This window comes from Mytilus edulis, chromosome 4 (assembly GCF_963676685.1).
Source record: "Mytilus edulis chromosome 4, xbMytEdul2.2, whole genome shotgun sequence".
NCBI classification, from domain to species: Eukaryota; Metazoa; Mollusca; class Bivalvia; order Mytilida; family Mytilidae; genus Mytilus; species Mytilus edulis.
In genome coordinates, this window is record NC_092347.1 from 55170486 (window position 1) to 55191337 (window position 20852).

The window sequence follows — 20852 nt, forward strand, 5'->3', positions numbered from 1 at the left end:
TGTATGAATATTTACCAACGTACATGATGGTCAGAATATTGATCTTGTTATATTGAATAAAAAAAAATATTCTATGAAAAATAAATGTAAATCTTTTTTATCAACCTACTCTTTATTCCTAAAAAAATTTATGTCATGAACATCATTTTTTTCATATAGCTTTCCTTTCATTTTGGATGTTGTTTTTTTTGTTAGAAAATCAAGGAAAATGTAAGGTGCTTGTCATTTTGAAATTCATAAAAATATGATTCGCTTGACTTTTTTTGTCTGCTACTAAGATTAATGACGCTGAACGGAATGTACACAAAGCAATGGAGGCCAGAAGTGGGATTTTGTGAAGTTCTGAAATGTTTTAGGCATTCGGAAGTCAGGTTTAAAATGGCCATTAGAAAAATGGCATGTTTACACAAACTTTTGAATATCAATGAAAACGTATCTTTAGAAATGTTTTTTTTATTTAGAAGAGTAGAACAAACGTATTCTGCACTAACTTTGAACGCTGATATTAGCTAAGTGACATCAATACAGAGTTTTCCCATGTGATAAGTACAAACACAAATACCCAACGAACCAACAAGATGATCGATTTTAGACTACGATAGGATATAGTACTTTTCTCTGAACATAAATCTTATAGAATGACGTAAAAATATTAAACAATTATTTGTAATGAAGTTTTCACACAGGTTTGTTCTGCAAAATTATTTGTGAGAACTATACTTTAAAATCTGACAGCTGCTAATGTCTATTTCTAGAGCTTTATATTTAGAACAAGTGAAACTGATGCAGTTTCCGCCACCTACCTTCTCAGAAATGCTTGTAATGAAGTTCTTGAGAAAGATGCAATGAAAATATTCATGGGACGGACAGAATGAAGAATGGATGGACAGACAGAGGTTTAACAGAATACCCTCACTTAAAAAACACTTTAAAAGTGGGGGTATAAAAAGCACACAGTGCTCCATGTGAAATCATGTCCGTAAATGTATAAAATAAAACATTAATTGAGGGAAAAGTCTACTTTACAGTTATTATTATTTGGTATTTAAGATCAAATTCAATCAAGTAGTACTTTGTAAACCATTTTTCTATCATTATGCAGTAATTACCTGTATATAGCTGCTTTGTTCCATGGCATACTAGAAGATTGTGACATACAGCCAGTATACCATTCCCAAGAATCCAACTACTACCATCTATGCTGGCAGCATTCTGTACTAGATGGTTTAGAAAGTTAATGGTTGCCTTCAAAAAGAGCAAGGTTAAAATGTATGTTTAAAATGAACTAATATTGAAAACCTTTTCTATGAAAACAAGTCTACATTACTTTTTTGTGCAAAGGTCAGTCCTATTTTCCTTGATACAAGAGATTTACTTAAAACAAGTACAAATATGGCACATTCATCCAGAACAGCACACTGACAGAAAAGCCAAAGAGATTAAAATGTCCAATGTTATACATATAAGAATATATAGCAATAGATACTTGTTGTAAAAACTACCGTCCAAGGTTCTACTACGTGGATCCAATCCAGGCCAAATTATTTGTATTAATAAATCCAGAAGATAGTTATTATTTAATTTCTTATTTTGACCTTCAGATTAGAAGATCCCATCACAATAAATGAAATACTTTTATGTGTCTTTAAACAATTTTTTTTCTGTTTTCATGTCTACTGCCTTTTGCATGGATCATATTGTTAAATATATTGAAAATAACTAACCTTTATATATGAGCTCATTACTAAATTGACAGCTTCAAAAATGTAAATCTGCATGATAACCAGTATAAAAACTTATATATATTTTTACTCAGGTTACTGCATGTTAAGATGACAATGTTAAAATTCATCAATTTTGTGTACCAATAATCTTGATTCGTTGGATTATCTCATTATTAAACTTTCCAAGTTGTGATATCTTTTTCTGTATTGTAAGAACTAACACTTACATGTGGTGATATCTCTTTCTGCAATGAAACTTTCCTCATAACCTGAAGAAAGTATTGGTAATCTTTTGCTAAATCCTCAGAGGTTGTTGATGTAACTTGGGAATGTAGTAAGTTTAGTATTTCTAAATACATCGAGCTGAAAAGAAAACAGTTCTCTAAATGAATATTCAAACAATTTCAAATAAAAGAAGATGTGGTATGATTGCTAATGAGACATTTCTACATAAGAGACCAAAATGACACAGAAATAAACAGCTATAGGTCACTGTCAACAATGAGCATAGCCCATATTGCATAGTCAGCTATAAAAGTTTTTTTTATACATACAAAAAGAATGTGGTGGGGTTGAAAATGTTAAGGGGATCCCAACACTCTTCTAACCTAGAACGGTGGTGTAACAGTACAACATAAGAACGATTGTTTGTAAATGTCCTGGGACGATAAACATGATAAGCATATCTGTACAAAATGAATATGAACTATGACGTTTGAAATAAGTTTCCTACAGGTTTAACCAAACTTCAAAAACAAATCTTTATATCTTTGGAAGAATTTAGTACAAGTTTGGATTTTTTTCCTGGTAATGAAATCCCTGACTTCATAATTTACCAGTTATACATTGATTACATTTGTTAAAATCTAAAACTTCACCACACACATGGAAATAGCAAAAGAGTTGTGAAATATAAATTCTGTAAGATGGTGCAGAAGAAACATCACCATCCCAAAAAGGAAAATTGACAATAGGGAACGAAAAATAGTCCCTTTAAATGTAAATTTTAGTGTGGAGATTCCCTTGCAAAACTGAAATATTTAAATCCAGGAAGGGACAGTTATAAGTGTTTATGTTTCAGACCGTATGAGTATTTGGACTGTAAGCCTACAATACGAACTGTAAGCGTACAATACGAACTGTAAGCGTACAATACGAACTGTATGCATACATTTTTAAAATATGCATACGTTCGGACCGTACGTGTACAGTCAGGCTAATTATAAGAAGTAGATCAAGTTTATAAGATATGAATGTATATTACAGGTAAACATAACTGAAATCTTGAATTAATATAAAATGTTCAATAGTGATTGGAAAAAAACCCATAATATTTTGATTATTTAAAAAGTCACGTAAATTTAATCCATTAATCTCATGCATTTAGCATGTCAGTCAGTAATACATGTACATGAATATGGCTCAATGAATTGAAGTTATTAAGGGGTCGTCCATTATTGTCAACCATTTTCCAAAGTGTACAAAACATACACTTGGGGGAAGGGTTTAAAAATCAACATTTTTACTGTACGCTTTAAAAAAAAAATAAGAATAAAACATGTAAAACAGTCAGACATGTTTAAGTTTATTTTCAAAGCAACTTTCTATATACAACTAAACTATGATAGAAAGGATCTCCTTTTTATTAGAAATGATTGATTCTTGTCTTGAAAATCTGAAAATGGTTGATGTACACTTTTTCAGGGAGGGTGGGGGTATGAAAAAGTGTATGTTTTGTACACTCTGGAAAATGGTTGACAATTATGGATGACCCCTAAGATATTTAAAAGTAAACAAAATGTGAAACTGAACAGTACAGACGGAATTTCCTTGCATACTGCCACAAAACAAGCAAGTTTTTCTCTTGCATGTAAGAGATGCAAATGCAAAGGAACATGCATGAACAGAAATCAGACGTTCCTTGTGGTAGCAGGTTTCACCCAGGGCGAGAGTGCCAAAAACAGGAGTTCGATACAATTAAAATCAGAACAATTTAATTTCAATTTAATGTTTACTTGTTCACTTTATTTATCTAATTGTAATAATGTTAATTTGTAAAACTCAATAAAATTTTTTTGATAAATGTTTGTCTAAAATAAACCCATATGGTCCAAATACCTGTATGGTCCAGCTCGTACTAGACCCGTACGCGTACGTTCCAAATACTTGTATGGTCTGGAACATGTACATTAGATTTATTTAAGTCTATTTGTTTAATTTTATAAAACAAAAATACTTATTTTTACATAGTTTGTAATGGAATGCATAAATATGTATCTGACTTCCATTTAAATTCTGGCATCTGAGTGGTTTTCAATTTTATATTTAATTTATTTTAAAAACAATGATTTTTTTTTGTTTTTTATTTATCGTACTGAAACTGAATATATGTCTACTGTGAACAAAACTACAAGTCTCAATGTCATGAGATCAGTGTTTGGTTTTTACAGATTTTATTGAATAGTCCAAATATTTGTAGTCATGCTACTTCAAATGCATTATTATCTAATTACTTCAAAGTTGAAGAAAATGCACATGTATACTTATCATATTATTTCACATAAAATACCAAAAATATATTTGTAATATTTATAAATTTACCTATCAGATGTTGTCTCTCTCAAACATTCCAGGAAATCTAAAGCATGTGGAATGAAGTGTGGAAATCCTGATATTAATCCTTTAATAAATCTGAAAAAAAATAACAATAGATATACAATAGTAGGTCAATGTCAGGAAAATAAAAACTTTTTTGTATGAAACCGAGAAACTGGGAAAGGGCAAGCTTCTACTGAGCCTTTCCCCACTTTTGCGTGGAGTACTATTTTTAAAAATATTTTTATGACATTGACCTTAAATTGTTTTAATACTGCAACTTAAATTAATACATTGATAGCTTTTTAACTTATCTTTATCCCTAAATGAACCCCTGATTGTGGAGAAAGTGCTCCATGATGAAATTGACATTATACAAAATATAGCTATGTTACTATATTTAGGAAAAACAAGAATGTGTCCCCAGTACACGAATGCCCCACTCGCGCTATCATTTTCTATGTTCAGTGAACCGTGAAATTGGGGTAAACCCTCTAATTTGGCATTAAAATTAAAAAGATCATATAATAGGGAACATGTATACTAAGTTTGAAGTCGATTGGACTTCAACTTCATCAAAAACTACCTTGACCAAAAACTTTAACCTGAAGCGGGACAGACGGACGAACGAACGAACGGACAGACAAACGAACGGACGGACGGACGAACGAACGGACGCACAGACCAGAAAACATCATGCCCCTCTACTATCGTAGGTGGGGCATAAAAATAAAGTTAGTTGCAGTATAAATACAAACATTGGTATTAATGCTTAGCAGCATTACTAAAACTATACAAAAACAAATATATGAGACATTAGACTCAGTATATGCACAATTCCTTAAATTCATAACCACTCAAAGTTTTAAAACAATAAATAGCCAAGGCAAGCAGATTATTCAGCAAGCTAAGGTTGATTTGTACATAATATACTTTAAGTAGTATTCTGCAGGAGTTGACAATATCTTGAAAAGAAATGCTGAACATGTTTATCTTTGGAGAACAAGAAGAAAAGTAAACTGAATCCTAAAATCTCTTGTAAAGACAGAAGTGTATGACAGTAAAAATTATTTTAGGTGTGGGGCATATGTTAATTAGACAGCCAGCCAAAGAAAAAAGAACAAAAGATATCAAAGGTGTTTTATTCTATTTATTCGTTGTGGAGTCATTTTCATTTGTGGGCTACTTATTTTTGGGGATAAAGGGGAACTATGAATTTATTGTGCTCAGCAAAAGAAAATTTCTTGTAGTGTTTTTTTCCAAATCCAACAAAAACATGAAATCAAGTTTTCTACAAAAGTGTAACATCTCCCTCTAAAATATCCTACAAAAGTGTAACATCGATTCCAAAATATTCTACAAAAGTGTAACATCTCCCTCTAAAATATCCTACAAAAGTGTAACATCTCCCTCAAAAATATACCCATGAATATAAATGAATCCACAGTACATCCCAACTGGTGTAGAATATAATGAATTAAACTGTTTATAATGCAATACAATGCAACATCAAACAAGACTTTTAAAATCCAATACAATATACTTCCATATCATCACTTTTGTACCTTTATCAAAAGCGCCTTTTGCAACATTAACAAGCACTTAATTTCCAAATTTAGGCACACAAGCTAGACGTTTCTCTAGGATTTCAGTTTATCTCAGTTTATTTTCTTAGATTTTTCAATAAAAAATCAACAGATTAATTTCAGAAGTAGCTGTAACTGAAAGATAAAACTAGAGGCTCTAAAGAGCCTGTGTCGCTTACCTTAGTCTATGTGAGTATTAAGCAAAGGAAGCAGAAAGAGTCATGACAAAATTGTGTTTTGGTGATGGTGATGTGTTTGTACATCTTACTTTACTAAACAGTCTTGCTGTTTACAATTATCTCTATCTATAACGAACTTAGCCCAGTAGTTTCAGTGGAAAATGTTAATAAAAATTTACAAATTTTATGAAAATTGTTAAAAATTGACTATAAAGGACAATAACTCCTTAGGGGTCAATTGACCATTTCGGTCATGTTGACTTATTTGTAAATCTTACTTTGCTGAACATTATTGCTGTTTACAGTTTATCTCTATCTATAATAATATTCAAGATAATAACCAAAAACAGCAAAATTTCCTTAAAATTACCAATGCAGGGGCAACAACCCAACAACGGGTTGTCCGATTCATCTGAAAATTTCATGGCAGATATATTTTGACCTGATAAACAATTTTACACCCGTCAGATTTGCTCTAAATGCTTTGGTTTTTGAGTTATAAGCCAAAAACTCGATTTACCCCTATGTTCTATTTTTAGCCATGGTGGCCATCTTGATTTGATGGCCAGGTCACCGGACACATTTTTTAAACTAGATACCCCAAAGATGTTTGTGGCCAAGTTTGGATTAATTTGGCCTTGTACATGTAGTTTCAGAGGAGAAGATTTTTGTAAAAGATAACTAAGAATTACGAAAAATGGTTAAAAATTGAATATAAAGGGCAATATCTCCTAAAGGGGTCAACTGATCATTTTGGTTACATTGACTTATTTGTAAATCTTACTTTGCTTAACATTATTGCTGTTTCAGTTTATCTCTATCTATAACAATATTCAAGATAATAACCAAAAACAGCAAAACTTCTTTAAAATTACCAATTCAGGGGCAGCAACCCAACAACGGGCAGACTGATTCATCTGAAAATTTCAGGGCAGATAGATCTCGACCTGATAAACAATTTTACTCCACGTCAGATTTGCTCTAAATGCTTTAGTTTTTGAGTTATAAGCCAAAAAATGCATTTTACCCCTATGTTCTATTTTTAGCCATGGCAGCCATCTTGGTTGGTTGGCCGGGTCACCGGACACATTTTTTAAACTAGATACCCCAATGGTGATTGTGGCCAAGTTTGAATTAATTTGGCCCAGTAGTTTCAGAGGAGAAGTTTTTTGTAAAAGTTAACGATGACGGACGACGACGGACGCAAAGTGATGGGAAAAGCTCACTTGGCCCTTCGGGCCAGGTGAGCTAAAAAGAAGATGTGGTATGATTGCCACTCTCCACAAGAGACCAAAATGACAAAATTAACATCTTTATGTCACCCATACCGCAAAGTCAGCTATAAAGGCCCCAAAATGACAATGTAAAACAATTCAAACGAGAAAACTAAAAGAGCATGTTCCACAACAGCTCACATACCTGTTGATGTCTTGTGAAAAAGACCTGCTACAATGTCTCTGATACATGCCAAATAATGCTCTGAACAAAACAACAACAGCTCTGTGGTTCCCTGTATGCCACACCAACTTGTGTAAATATCCTACACTAGCCAATAACAGGGCACCATTCATATCTACAATATAAACTGTATGATGACTGAACAACATCTTTGAAAAAACTAATAACTAACACTCTTCAAACTTCAATCTTAAGAATAATCTGACAAAACAAAACAAAAGATGGGTGATGCCTGTATGCAGCAGCAATATGTGTAAATATTCATCATTGGCTTATGGTTCAGTCTGTAAAATTTGTTTTTTTGTATATGGTTTTGTTACAAATTGTCATTAGTTTTCTCATTTCACAATATCAGGTAGGGGCTTCTACAATCAACCATACCGTGTTGGTTTTTCTTATTTCTCCATGGCCTATAATTGCTCAGATACACCTACTTTATGTCAACTCAGGTGGATAGTTGTCTCATTGGCAATAATACCACACCTCCTTGTTTTTATATTTATAAAATGACAACATTCATAACTGCGGTATATAATATGACTCAACAATGAAACAAAACAATGTGATGACTAACTACACTGGTCTAGGCAATTATAAAACATATCATTTCTATGATGGAAAGTATACAGTGAAACATTAGAAGAAGAACTCTAATAGTTGAAATTAAAACAATATGCTTCTTTTCAACACATATAACATAACATAATAACACTGAGCAAAGTTAGAAATGACATAGATATCAACATTACAAGCATGTAACAGGGGAAATAATTGTTTCTTTTTCTATGAGTAAACAACATTCCTTTGACAAAAAGCAATCATAATTACAGTTAGGCTACAGCTAGGAATAAAGAACTAATTTATTGAGACACAGTATTTCAGGTATATCTTCTTCACAACATTAACATAAAATAAGAGGCCGCAAAGAGTAAATTTCCTTTTCAATTAAAAAAGGTGAATAAATTTTTAGCTGGTATAATTATCTTTTTGTAAGAATACAAAATATGAAAATTTCTCAAATATATGAATGGAACTCGAACATTTTCAAGTTTGAAAGCATAACCATATAAAGAAATGAAGAATTTGTCTGCAGATTTTTTCTAAATGGCTGCTTCTTCTTATATCAACTGAGAAACTTTTTCAACAAGGGTTGAATCATAACAAAGTAACAGTGTCATAAACATATTTATATTTCTTTATCCTTTGTCTATTTTTTGTAGTTCATATAGCCAAGTTTACAATTTTGTGTTGATGATTGAAACATTTAAGCTTAGTATTTAAGAATGTCTTACGACATAAAAATAGCTTATAATGGTAATTGATGTTAATTTCACAGCCTTAGCTAATTTACTTTAAAAGTGAATATACACCATTCATAATTCATTCCAGAATCTTTCATAAATTATTAAGGTAGCAAAAGTGTTATTTCACAAGTAGTCATTGTAAAATATAAAATCCTTACCACTTGGCAGCTCACTTAATCGTGGAATGCATGAATTCAATAACATTAGTTTACTAAGTTGACAATCAAGTGGGTCAAATACTCTGGGATAGAAATTCAACTGATACTTCTTTATCCCATAGTCTTTTTCTGAATCCTGAAAAACACAGACGTGACACCAGTCAAAATCAAAATATGCATAAACCTCAAATCTATCTTAACTGAAATCTTGTATTAGAATATTCAAAAAGAGTCAATAGTGATTTAATCTTTGTTTTTCAACACATGTCGAATAAAATAAAGTTATGTAGATATGAATGAGTTGGATTAGACAGGTTTTATTTATCATTTTAAAACTTATGCAAAATAATCATATTTAAGACTCCAGTACCCAAACAAATTAAAACCTGCCCTCCTTATAAATTTTAAAGTTAAGTCAAAATTCTGTTTACAAATATTTTTTCTGTGTGCATTCATACATTTTTGATTTTCGGATATTCATAGTCAAAGTTTAGTCATTTCTTAATTAAATAAAAAATATTGGCTGAGATTATTGTCAAGACATTCATTCCAGTATTCACATACAAGATATGTCAATCAAAACTAGATAGACACTCCTCCATACCATTAATATCTGTTTTAGCCAATGAGCAAAAAACAATCTCTGAGCTGGAACCAGTGATGGGTGATCTAATCCTCTGATTAAACTGCCAATGATCTGGGATTCTTCTTTCTCTGTTAGTATCTCATTTTCAAACTCTACCTACAATAGAACCAATCATTGTTATTGACATGAAAATAATCCATAGCTCATCAAAGCTGGTCAGTTATCTCAAAATCTGAATTAAAGATTAGTATAATGACATACAGGGACACATATGATTATTAATGCATCATTTATTCAATTTTATTGCCAACTGTTTTTTCTAAAAAAATGATTTATCAGATTACTTTATTTCTTAGCACTGTATTTTTCTTTTCATCTATTTATCTTAATGATGGTGAAATTCTCAAATATAAGTCTAAAAGCAGATACAAAGCTATCCACAATTTGGCAGCATCAGGCCATTTTTTGTAATTTTTAAATATCTATTAATGAAATTTTACTTTTAGTGATGTAATCTTTCAGTTCCTTTTTTGTTGTTGAATATGCATTCTATTCAGCTTACAGAAAAGAGATAACGAAAAAACAAAACCTGAAAACAAATTCTCAGGGATGGTAAAAGCCCACATATGTTTCAAATTTTGTTCAGGTATACATTATTTATTAAGTGGGTCTCACTGGGGTCTAAGCATGACACGAGATTGCTGATTTTTTGTTAGCGTAACATGTGAAAGTCAAATTATTGTGCTGTGAAAACGGGAAATAAAGTCTAGCGGGACACAGGAAATTACAAAAAAAATGAGAAATGCTTACGAACATAGTGTAAGCCAGATAACAGTAAGCGGGATCTGGGGATCAGAACTCTCCACCCCCAAATTGCGACCCCATTTTTAAGCCTTGTTGATAAGTTCTAAATACTGACTTCCTCACATACTACAAACAATGCTAACTTTTATAACTTACCATAATAAAAATAATTAAATGAAGAATAACCGGATCCATAGTAGACATGTGATGTAACATCAGAGGTTTGAATATCTGAAACCATATCGAAATCACAATTAAAAATAATGTTTCTTACAGTTGTACGTTAAAAAAACAATGCACAACATAATGGTTAGATTATGTTCATACCTGCCAACTGTCACTATTTGCAGGGGATTTCCCCCATGAAAGCTAACAAATGGAAATTTTGAAATAGCAATTTTGTCCACAATTTTAAACAAAATATTTAATCTTACAATGGCTATATTCTTTAAAAAGTATGAGGAAGCCAGAAAACAACATTAAGATACATTTGAAGGCCCCCTTGAAGGTTTTGTAAGACTAAAAGAGCCATCTTGCATGTAAAACCCCGATGGGAATTTTGAAAAGTTGGCCGGTATGTATTTTATCTCCCTTGAGTATTAAAACTGATGAAATTTGTGGAAAAATCTCTGGAATTTTAACAATGAATTTGATTAGCTCTACTAAGTTATACCTTAGGAAAGGTTATTTTATTAAATATCTTGTATTATGTGTTATATAAACAGTTATGTTTATTTCAAATTATTATTGAACCTCAATTCTGAAAACAAGCTTTATGGTCTTGGGATACCATGCTTGCAATTAGGGCAAACATCCTTTAATACTCTCCATATCATACCTGACAACTTTTCAAAATGCACATGGGGGTTTTGCGTGCAAGATGGCAGTCATAGTCCTAAAAAACCTTCAAATACATTTAAATGTTGTTTTTTGGCTTCTTCATACTTTTATAAGCCTAAGGCATTGTAAAAATAGTTGTTTTGTTTAAAATTGTGGACCTCCATGGGGGAAATCCCACACAAATAGTGACAGTTGGCAGGAATGCCTTACAATCTTACATAAGTCAAAATAATTGTTTTGTTTTTTCAATATATCCAGTTCTGAAACCAAATAAGTTGAAGCTAATATGATGCTTTTTTTTTAAAAGTTTTGTTCCAACTCTTCCAATGGAATTTACAGTAAAATCTGCCTATATTTATCTTCTTTTTATTATGTTTCTGTTTCCCTGATCGTACAGTAAAACATGATTTCCTACAAGTGTATAAATGTTTACGTAGCCTCATACACAATAAAGAATGTATGACACCTAAAAATCATTATTATTTTCATTACTGTATCATTGATTCTAACATGGCAAATTGCTATTAAATATAACAAATCTCAATTTATTCCCATAGACCTACATTGTTTATGCACATTTTAACAATTTGATATTTTATACATACAGTGGGTGAAATGTTATGATTATTCTGGACAATTTCTTTGACAGATGTGACCACATGCCACAATCCACTTGGAGTATAAAGTTCAGGATTTTCCATGATAATAGAGACCATTTGTCTAAATTCTTGTGGTTCTACTGATTGTTGTCTGAGAAATCCCTTGAATAGGAAAAAATAAACAGGATAACAAACAATATAAAGCCTTGATTACAAGATACTAAAATAAATGGCTGTTCAAGAATTATATGTATAGATTCTTTAAGATTTTATAGTACTACCCAAATATGCATAAAATTCTAACAGATTATTTTTTATATTTGTTCTAGTCACCTTCATAAAATATTCACAGCACACCAAAAATTTGGTAACTTGTGGAGATTTGTTGCATTGGCTATCATACCTCCTCTTCTTTTTTAAACTAAATAATTCATGCATAAAATTGAGGTTCTTATTTTAAAATCAATCATTTTAAAACAAACAAATGTCCACTGTCAACAAATTAAAATTTAAGTCATAGTAACCATATTTTACCAAGCAGAAATCATTATCAAGTAGTACCAAGTTTTTTATGGTTATATTTTTGGTAGAACTTTACAACCAATGTTTTTTTTATCATGACAATGAGTGACTGGACACCTTACTTTGTGTATAAAATTTTCTACATTAGGGTCCAGGAAGATTTTCTTATAACATAAGACATAACTATCAAAATCTTTCCAATATTATTTACCCTTTTATTTAAATTAACAAATTAAATCAGTTATAATTTACCTACTATACTCACATTTTCACCATTTTCATCTGTCTGATGGAAGCCACTTACAAATTAAAAAAGAGTACTAGTTATTTATAAATGTAAATTAATAACAGAAATAGTATGTTTTTGTAATTTTTGTAATTATTTTTTTTATTTTGCTACTATATGGAACATTTCTGATTTACATGTAAGGTAGAATTAATAAATAAGTGTGATGTTTGTGAGAAAATTGACAGGAAGAACATTGCCATAATTAAAAATTGTTTTGACTTTTATCTGTTTTAACCAGTAATATCATCATGGAAAATACATTTTTGTAAGTAATCTTAAATTTATTGTCAGTTATCAAAGATTTGGAACAAATTCATTGTCAGTTATCAAAGATTAGAAACAAAAATCAAACTCTGAATTTATCTTATACATTTTTCTAAAAAATATTACTTTGCTTGAATTTGTTTCCCCATGTGATTTTTTTTTCTTTTGTTTTTTGAAATTTTTGTATAAATAAAACCTTACCAAACACCATTGACCACTATTTTGGTCACCAATGTAGCATAATCTTGATGTATATAACTTTTTTCTTGTCTAAATGATTTTAAAATGTATTCCCTATCTGCCCAAAGTGTCCCCTGAAAAGTAGAAAAAATCAAATCTACAATATAATTACTGATTTTAGCTAAACAAGTTAAATGATAGTTACTTCTATGAGCACAGCACATGTTTCTATATCAATGATGTACACACTAAATATGCCAAACTAAAAGTTTTGAGAGTGAAAAAATATAATGTTTTCACATTCATTAAACATGTTTAAAAAAAGCCTGGCAAACATTGTCAAAGGTCAACATTTAATAAGTTGTTATCTAAATGAGAACTTGTTTTTTTGAGAATTTGTTTTAAATGCTTACACAATTTTGGAATCAAGAAATAATTCTTTCATGCCATATTCTTTGCTCATTTTAGACATCATAAGTTCTAGATATTTATCAACATAATAATAATCTGTTGTTTTTCATCCCTGCATTTATATCATTTTGTTGGTTTTTTCAGATATTATTTCAAAACATTCAAATGAAAAATTTGTCTGGAAAGTTGTCACTTTTCATGGTGATAAAGATGTTTCATTGCAGCTAAACGTAAGCAGAAAACAAGCAGGCAGCTTTGAAAATTAATAAAAATAATAACAGTTGCTTGATATTTTCTGTAAAAGCTTGATTCAATTTTACGCTTTACAGTCCTACACATACTTGCTATCTGCTCTGTTTTATGAACCTGAAATTCAATTTTTCATAATTTTCTAAGCAAGTATCATTATCTACTTACTGGTTTCCATTCTTCTATTTGGGACAAGCACTGACAACAGCAAGATTTGTAGTAGCAGCTCTCTGAAGAATCAACAGCAGAAGTAACTGCTTTTGTTAATATCTTTATAATGGATGTACAAATATCAGTAGTCTGAAATAATATATCTTATTAACTGATAAGTAGTAATTTATATACTTCTTATAGTATTGATAAATGTTCATGCATTGAAATGTATAGGTTTGTTTTCCCATTATACACCACAATTTTCGTACATGTATATCTACAGTGTAACAGCATAGATTGTGACAATGATTTTGACATTTATCCTTTTAAAATAAATGATATATTATGTTACACATCTTTGGTGTTGCTTTTTTTTAATCAAGTTTATTCTTGAGGTATCTATTAACCTAAGCATATTTTCTAAGATGTATAATGTAAATTAAGATATTTTTGCTATTTATGAAGAATGGACAAAAAAAGCAAGATTAATTATTTCAATTTCAGGAAATCTAAATACAAACAGATAAATGTATCAGATATTAGAATGAGAGTTGTTATCATTTCAATACCCACCCAGTCGCATTAATAAAAACCTTATATTAATATCTGAATTTGCAATGACGACATAAGTATATGAGTTTACTATTTTATAATCTTATGCCTTCAATGGGATATTTAAGAAAGAAAACATTAAAACTTAGTGCTTGTTTAACAAAGTTCTTAACTATGGAACTTCAACCAAGATCAACCAGCAATCCTTTAGATTAAGAAAAAGTACAAACTGTTTTGAGGCACACAAATCAATGTATATCTGTATTCTGTCTTAAACTGCAGTTGTAAATTGTTTTTAACACTTCACTTTGTTATTTGATATATCAGCATACAAATACTTACAAGGATTTCAAACTGTATCATCAAACTTGTCATAGTACTAAGAAGCTGGCAGGAAAATAAGACATCTTTGTTGCCTTCCAAACATTCTTTCAGGGATCTCAAAACTTCTTCTATACTGCAAAATTGTAGATGCTTAAAATAAAACTGCATATAGTGCAGGTGACTTTTCATTTTGAACCATACAATATCCCAGTAAAAACAATAGTCATATTTCAAAAGCTTACAAATTTAATTCATCTTCTTGCTCTACAATAAGTACAGTCTTGATCAACATGAAATTATTCTAGTTTTAAGACAAACTTGAAGTTAATGATGGAATTTGAACAAACTTTTGTAGTCCACATTTTGACCCTTTATGCCCTCACTCCTTTTGGACTGCTGTGCATGCTAGACATAACAAATTTTAATCTGTTGTCACTGGAGATCAATTTCCCTCCATGGTCTATTTTGATTTAAAATACATGTGTGTAGGCATTTTGCATATCAAGGAAAGCAGATAATTCCTAAATGTTAATTTTATATATATACATGTGGTACATGTATGAAAACATGTATGTATGTCTGTCAAGTTTTTCTTTTCCTTTTTATAATGGGTGTACAGCTACATATCTATTAAAGTAATATTGTATAGCTGTGACCCATTCGACTGTTATTTGCAGACATTTTGTCTTCACAATATTTCCATGTGCGGGTGTTGCTAAACAGCGGAAACGAAAAACGAAACGGAAACAGAAACGGAAAAATATATTTATATTGATGGAATTTAAGGGTAAAAAATTGAAAGAACTACAAAAATCAATATCGACTGAAGAAAAGAAATCACACAAATAGCAAACATTTTTTCACCAGATTTCAGATTTTGAAAACCTTAGGACATGACTAGAACTAACTTTGTAAGGGCACTGTGCAAATCGTATATACAAGTAGGCTACTTTTTTTTAAAATTCGCAAAATATAAATAAGAAATAATTGATGCAAGCTATATTTTATTGTAGTTTTAACATGGGTAAGCATTATATTTCTGATTATTTTTGCCTGAGCGATATAACAGTGTAAAAGCGTTTGTGTAGGCTCTTCCCTGAACCTCCATTTTTTGTTTGTAAAGAAGCAAACGGCTGGCACTGTGATTTTTCAGAGGGAGGAGTTATGGAACAGCCAGCATGAACAGTTGTCATATCTAGGTCAAATATGTCAATTGCAGAATGCAACACATTACAGTAATGAAATATGAATAACAAACAACATGTGCATCATTTAAAAGTTTGGAAGTGATTTAAGATGTCTTAATATAAGGTTATTTGATTATAACTTCAACTATTAACATTATAAAATCATTTGACTTCGTACAAAAGGTTAGGCGCCAAATGACCTTGAAAAATGGCTACCGGAAGTGACCCTGAGAAAACCGGAAGTAGAATTTTTTGCAATTTTTTCATATAAAAGTACTCAGAATCCATATACTTTGTCATATAGATACATAAACTGATTACTGAAGACTAAAAATTACTTCCAATAAACCGGAAGTGGCCAATTATGTCCCATTCTACATACAAAAGTAGATAGAAACTATATATTTTTAGAATCAGTGTGAAAGAAACTATCATATGAGACCGGAAGTGACATTCATTTCACCGGAAGTAGCATATTATCTCCCTTACTTCACTCAAAAGTATAATTCAACCATTATTTATCACATCAGTATGAAGAAACTATCTTCTTATCAAAATTTCTTTGATGTGGAAAGACTTTCAATTGTTCTCTGAACAATTGGTTTTTAATTCTTTCTTTTTCCGTTCCCATTTCATATTCTGTTCTGGTTTCCTTTTCCGCCTTTTAGCAACACCCTTCCATGTACATGCATGTAGAAATGCTAATCTCCATGTTTAGCTCTATAGAAAACATAAAAATCAATATGATCAAAAAGTTACCACATGGTTACTTGTAAATTAAAGGAGACAGACACATTGATGATAACCAGTTAACTAATTTGGATTTTTTAAATGTAATTTCTCATTATTAAAAATTTATCATAAAATAAAGTACAAAATGTATAAAAAAAAATAAAAAGCAACTTCAAACTTGAATGCATAGTATAATGACTTGAAATACATACTCAATTCCACGACTAAATGAAGTTTGCTCTTCAAGCAACACCAAAAACTCTTGCTTTTGACGACACGCTATTGCTGAATCATGTAGCACCTAAAATACAAAATAGCTATTTAGTTTCATGAACATCAAAAAAATTATGAACAAGAGCCCTGAATAAAAAGTCAAAAAAAGGCTAATTCAACATACCATAAAAAAATAAAAAATGACATCTGAACATTTATCAACATATTAACCCTGTTAACGGATGAATTAGGTTTATTTAATCTCAAGGCACAAAGGTTTAACATCTCAATTGGAAAACAATCATACTAATTCATAATAAATAAATTATTCATTTAAATTTGAGGGTAATATGAATGTGTGAATTTAAAAATAAAAATATGAGATAAAGTATCATAAAATGTTGTCAGCATCTCGTCATCATGACATGGGCATAGTCATGATAAAAGGAAAAAGAGTTGCGGTTATAGTAATTTTATTAATAATATATATACATATTTGCTAATACATTTGATAACGTCATTTGAAAATTTTAAAAATCTGTCTAGAGTTATTTCCCTTTATACAGATGATCATCATATGTAGACCAATTTAACACAGAGGCTGACATTTCAAACATGATTTTTTTCTGAAATGTTAATCTCAACTAGCATGACTAGATAGTAAATTTGTACATCCTCAGAAAGTACTTGTATAAATTGCAGTTTTCTTCTTTACAAATCCTTATGAATACAGTATCAAGTTACAGAACTAGAGGCTCTAAAGAGTCTGTGTCGCTCACCTTGGTCTATGTGAATATTAAACAAAGGAAGCAGATGGATTCATGACAAAATTGTGTTTTGGTGATGGTGATGTGTTTGTACATCTTACTTTACTCAACAGTCTTGCTGCTTACAATTATGAACTTGGCCCAGTAGTTTCAGTGGAAAATGTTAATAAAAATTTACAAATTTTATAAAAATTTTATAAAAATTGACTATAAAGGACAATAACTCTTTAGGGGGTCAATTGACCATTTCGGTCATTATTGCTGTTTACAGTTTATCTCTATCTATAATAATATTCAAGATAATAACAGGTTGTCTGAAGTAAGAAAGAACTGGTTCCCGGAACTTCGGATGTACCAAAACAGGTACTTCCAATCTGACAAAAAGGCAAAATGTACCCTCCTTTTTAAATTTCATGCCATTTTTTTATTATTCAAATTTATCAGTCCAAAATTGTTCTGCAATGATCACCAGTCATGCAGCTTTCATTTGATACCACAATTAATAAAATATTCTAAATATTTTGAAAGTTATGTCCATGCGTAGGAACTATTTTGTGTTAAATATGTACTACTTTCTGGTATGTGCTTTCTGGCCGGGCCTGAATTAGTGGTGTTACACCTAAACAATTTTACACCTGTCAGATTTGCTCTAAATGCTTTGGTTTTTGAGTTATAAGCCAAAAACTGCATTTTACCCCTATGTTCTATTTTTAGCCATGGCAGCTATCTTGGTTGGTTGGCGGGGTCACGCCACATATTTTTTAAACTAGATACCCCAATGATGATTGTGGCCAAGTTTGGTTAAATTTGGCCCATTAGTTTCAGAGGAGAAGATTTTTGTAAAAGTTAACGACGACGCCGGACGCCAAATGATGGGAAAAGCTCACTTGGCCCTTTGGGCCAGGTGAGCTAAAAATGATTGGGTGTTGAATTCCGTCCTATATTTGTTGATATGTTGATAAATATACATTTTATTCAAAGTCTCATGCAAACAAGACGGGAACAGGAAGTAGATCTGAAAAAAAAGTTAACAATTTTGAGTTCATTAGTAGAATGAAAAATTCGGTAATTTATTCTAAATTACAAACAACACAAAGAAGATTGCAATCTTGAAGACAATGGTATTGAAATATGCTGAAAACCCCACATAAATCAATTCATTAATCATAGTTTTGTTCCCAGTTACTTTTTTTCCCAGTAAATTAAGAAGTTGTGTGGCAGATACAGTTTGCATTGATTTTATTATTTCAATCACTTCTTTGTACATGTTGTATAGTTTATCATTATTACTTATTGATAAGTTTATCTATGTATTATTTAATCATTAGAGTATTTAGTATTAATCAGCTGTGCTTGACCGCACGTTGGTAACTGTTTCTACCTGCACAATTTATATATCATTATTTAGAGAGCTCAGGTGAATTTCTCTGTGGTCAGAATTATACATTTGTATCTGATTGGGACATACCCCCAGATTTGAAATGGGTATTGTTTGAGAAAAAATGGAGAATTTACATTTACTTTAGTTTGTGCTATATATACAAATGTATCTATATTGTTTTGTATCTATATTGTTTGGAACAGAATGATATTTCATTGACATGATTGATAGTCATTTGCAGTATTTTGGACATATGGAATTTAGTATACATGTATTCGCTTTATATGGTAAGAAGAATGCACTTTATTTACTTTGAGTTGTATGAGAGATGAATGAATTGTATGGAACGCCGTAACCCTTATTTGGTAGGTATAACCCTATATCCCTATATTATGTAAATGTGTGTAAAAGACAAAATGAAAGAGATGATTCAGGGTATGATTTATATGAAAGCGTAGTTTGTAAGAAGGGAGATAGATTTTTGAATGATTCTGAGAATGACCTTTAACCTTTATGTCATGAGTCTTATATGTCACATTGCTTTATACTTGTACTACCTCATAGCCAGTAGTTTTAATATTTGATAAAAAAGTTTATATTACTATTGTGATTGCATGATTATTGAAAACATTGTAATAGTAAGGCTTATCTTTATCTCTATTGATACACATATTATTGATATACTATGGTACCTTGATATTATAGGGTTATTGCATGAGTATTGGGGAATATTGTCCAGAGTAAAATTTTATATTGCACAAGTTTGCGAGCCCGGCCCCAGCTGTCCCACGGCCCCAGCTTGTCTGGCAAAACAGCCGTTTGGACATCAGAGTAATCTCAGACTACTTCTAACTATACAGATTTTGGTTATACACAGAGTAATCTTTATGATATAGACACTTCCAGAGTGTGTATGTCTAATTGTTAGAATTTTTGTCTAGAACTAAATTATACATATATTTAGTCCAAGATTTTGGGGAGTTTACTAGTCCGAGATTACTCTGACGTCCAACGGCTGTTTTGCCAGACAACAGCTGTTTTGCCAGACAAGCTGGGACAAGCTGTGCCAAGATTGTCTGGCAAAACAGCCGTTGGACGTCAGAGTAAGCTGGGCCACAGCTTGTCTGGCAAAACAGCCGTTGGACGTCATAGTAATCTCGGACTAGGAGTTTTCCGGGGAACATCCTTAAATATTGCAAATTCACGTTGACAATATACCTTTAAAATGTCACATATGTAGCTTTTATCTGAAAATTTTCTTTGTACCGAACCCCTTTCAATGTCACATTTTAATTGCAAAACAATGTTTTCACAAGTCATTTTGCAGGTCAAATTTCAATTGAAATCTTCAATGTAGAGGAATGTTAGGCCTTTAACATAGTTTTAGACCAATGTCGGGTATCGGTCAGACAAAAAGACGGAAATGTCGGTATAAAATAAGAAAGCATATTTTCTCGCAATGAACAAATCACACGAGAAAACACACTGTAGTATAACCATGATAACCTTTATTCATAAAAAGAGTGCATGATTGTTCGAATTTTTATTTCATTACACGTTAAAAAGGTATGATATTTTAAAAGTATAACCTTTAACTTTATTTATTTATTTATTTATTTATTGTCATATAAACTCTGAACAATAAGTTTGTGACAAATAATATAAACATACACAAAATACATTTAACAAACAAACCATGAAAACAAAAAAAGCAAAAAAGCAAAACAATCTATCTATATGATATATAAATATATTTTATAAATAAATCAAGAGTCCCCTGTCCTCAGTTCTAATG

General features: G+C 30.9%; 1 protein-coding gene across 2 annotated transcripts in view; it reads right to left on the bottom strand.

The window, feature by feature from the left end:
- Positions 1 to 20437, bottom strand: part of LOC139519970 (AP-5 complex subunit beta-1-like) — a 31002-nt gene extending 10565 nt beyond the window's left edge. The window contains exons 1-14 of one of the 2 annotated variants that reach the window (XM_071312300.1): positions 20276 to 20437; positions 16909 to 16997; positions 14796 to 14910; positions 13917 to 14048; positions 13110 to 13222; positions 12621 to 12654; positions 11840 to 11995; positions 10551 to 10625; positions 9609 to 9746; positions 9005 to 9140; positions 7504 to 7657; positions 4326 to 4415; positions 1952 to 2087; positions 1110 to 1245 (exon numbers count right to left, since the gene is read on the bottom strand). In XM_071312300.1, the coding sequence (XP_071168401.1) occupies positions 1110 to 1245; positions 1952 to 2087; positions 4326 to 4415; positions 7504 to 7657; positions 9005 to 9140; positions 9609 to 9746; positions 10551 to 10625; positions 11840 to 11995; positions 12621 to 12654; positions 13110 to 13222; positions 13917 to 14048; positions 14796 to 14910; positions 16909 to 16997; positions 20276 to 20377 (1606 nt within the window). In that variant the 5' untranslated portion in view covers positions 20378 to 20437. Of the gene's footprint in view, positions 1 to 1109; positions 1246 to 1951; positions 2088 to 4325; positions 4416 to 7503; positions 7658 to 9004; positions 9141 to 9608; positions 9747 to 10550; positions 10626 to 11839; positions 11996 to 12611; positions 12655 to 13109; positions 13223 to 13916; positions 14049 to 14795; positions 14911 to 16908; positions 16998 to 20275 lie in introns of both variants that reach the window. The other variant, XM_071312299.1, reaches the window with a different exon arrangement.
- Positions 20438 to 20852: the final 415 nt, after the last annotated feature.